The 1,062-nt window shown below is 37.6% G+C and overlaps 1 protein-coding gene across 1 annotated transcript in view; it reads left to right on the top strand.

Moving 5' to 3' along the window:
* The window catches only part of klhl32 (kelch-like family member 32), a 44,874-nt gene that overhangs the window by 42,130 nt on the left and 1,682 nt on the right, over nucleotides 1–1,062 (top strand). Inside the window, exon 10 of the mRNA XM_032517872.1 lies at nucleotides 66–160. Within this exon, the coding sequence (XP_032373763.1) occupies nucleotides 66–160 (95 nt within the window). The remainder of the gene's footprint in view (nucleotides 1–65; nucleotides 161–1,062) is intronic.

Here is a 1,062-nt window from a genome sequence, read left to right on the forward strand (position 1 = left end):
GGGGGGGGAAGAGAACGCCCTCTGCTTGGCACAGTGAAGCATCGTGTCGTCTCTGTCCTCCCCAGGTCAAAACGAGTCCGGAGTAGCCGTCCACGATGACAGGATCTACGTGGTGGGAGGATATTCGATCTGGACCAACGAGCCCCTGGCATGCATTCAGGTGACACTTTTGGATGTAGCCTTTATCAGACGAGGCGATCTATATTCAGCTATTCTATTGTAGAATATGCCGTTCATACAGTGCAGTGAATCAGCAGCACACTAACTATAAAATAGCCATTGAAGTAGCCGTACATCTTGAATAGCTTTCTCTACTTTTTTTTTTTTTTTAGCTTCCCATACATTGATTTATTGATTAATGATTAATGATTTAACCCTTGTGTTGTCAAATTGAACCGTTTCAAAGTGTTTTATATCAGAAATATGGATTTTTATTTCAACCAAATTGCCCAAAAATAACAGGGATGATTCCATCCAACGTTCTTTGACATCTACCCATCTGTGATCCACTCACCATCCTCTGATCTTAACTATTAGTCAAAATAATTCATAATTTCTGCCTTTTTAACTTTAAACTTATGTATAATTTGATATAAATAAGGTTTGTTGACCATGAATTCCAAGAATAAGTGTCAAGTTTGAAAAAAAAAAAAGCACCAAAAGCATGGAAAACTGACAATTAATTCGGAAAAAGTGACAAAAACATCGGAAAAGCACAACAAATGTTTCAATTTTGACCTGGAAGGACAAGTTCATGGTTAACGAGACACAAGGGTTAAAGAAAGTGATCACTATTATTATTATATTATTAAATAAGGTAAGACAGAGGGGTCAGGGGTCCTTGGCCTAAAAAACATTGGAGACCCCTGGTTGATGAGGGACACTAGGGATGGGCAATTTATCGATGTTATCAATATCGCGATATGAGACTAGATATCGTCTTAGATTTTGGATATATTGTAATATTGTAATATGGCTGTCGTTACCTGGTTTTACAGGCTGCATTACAGTAAAGTGATGTCATTTTCTGATTTTTCCAGACTGTTCTAGCTGTTCTATTAT

Source organism: Etheostoma spectabile, chromosome 6 (assembly GCF_008692095.1).
Source record: "Etheostoma spectabile isolate EspeVRDwgs_2016 chromosome 6, UIUC_Espe_1.0, whole genome shotgun sequence".
Lineage (NCBI taxonomy): Eukaryota > Metazoa > Chordata > Actinopteri > Perciformes > Percidae > Etheostoma > Etheostoma spectabile.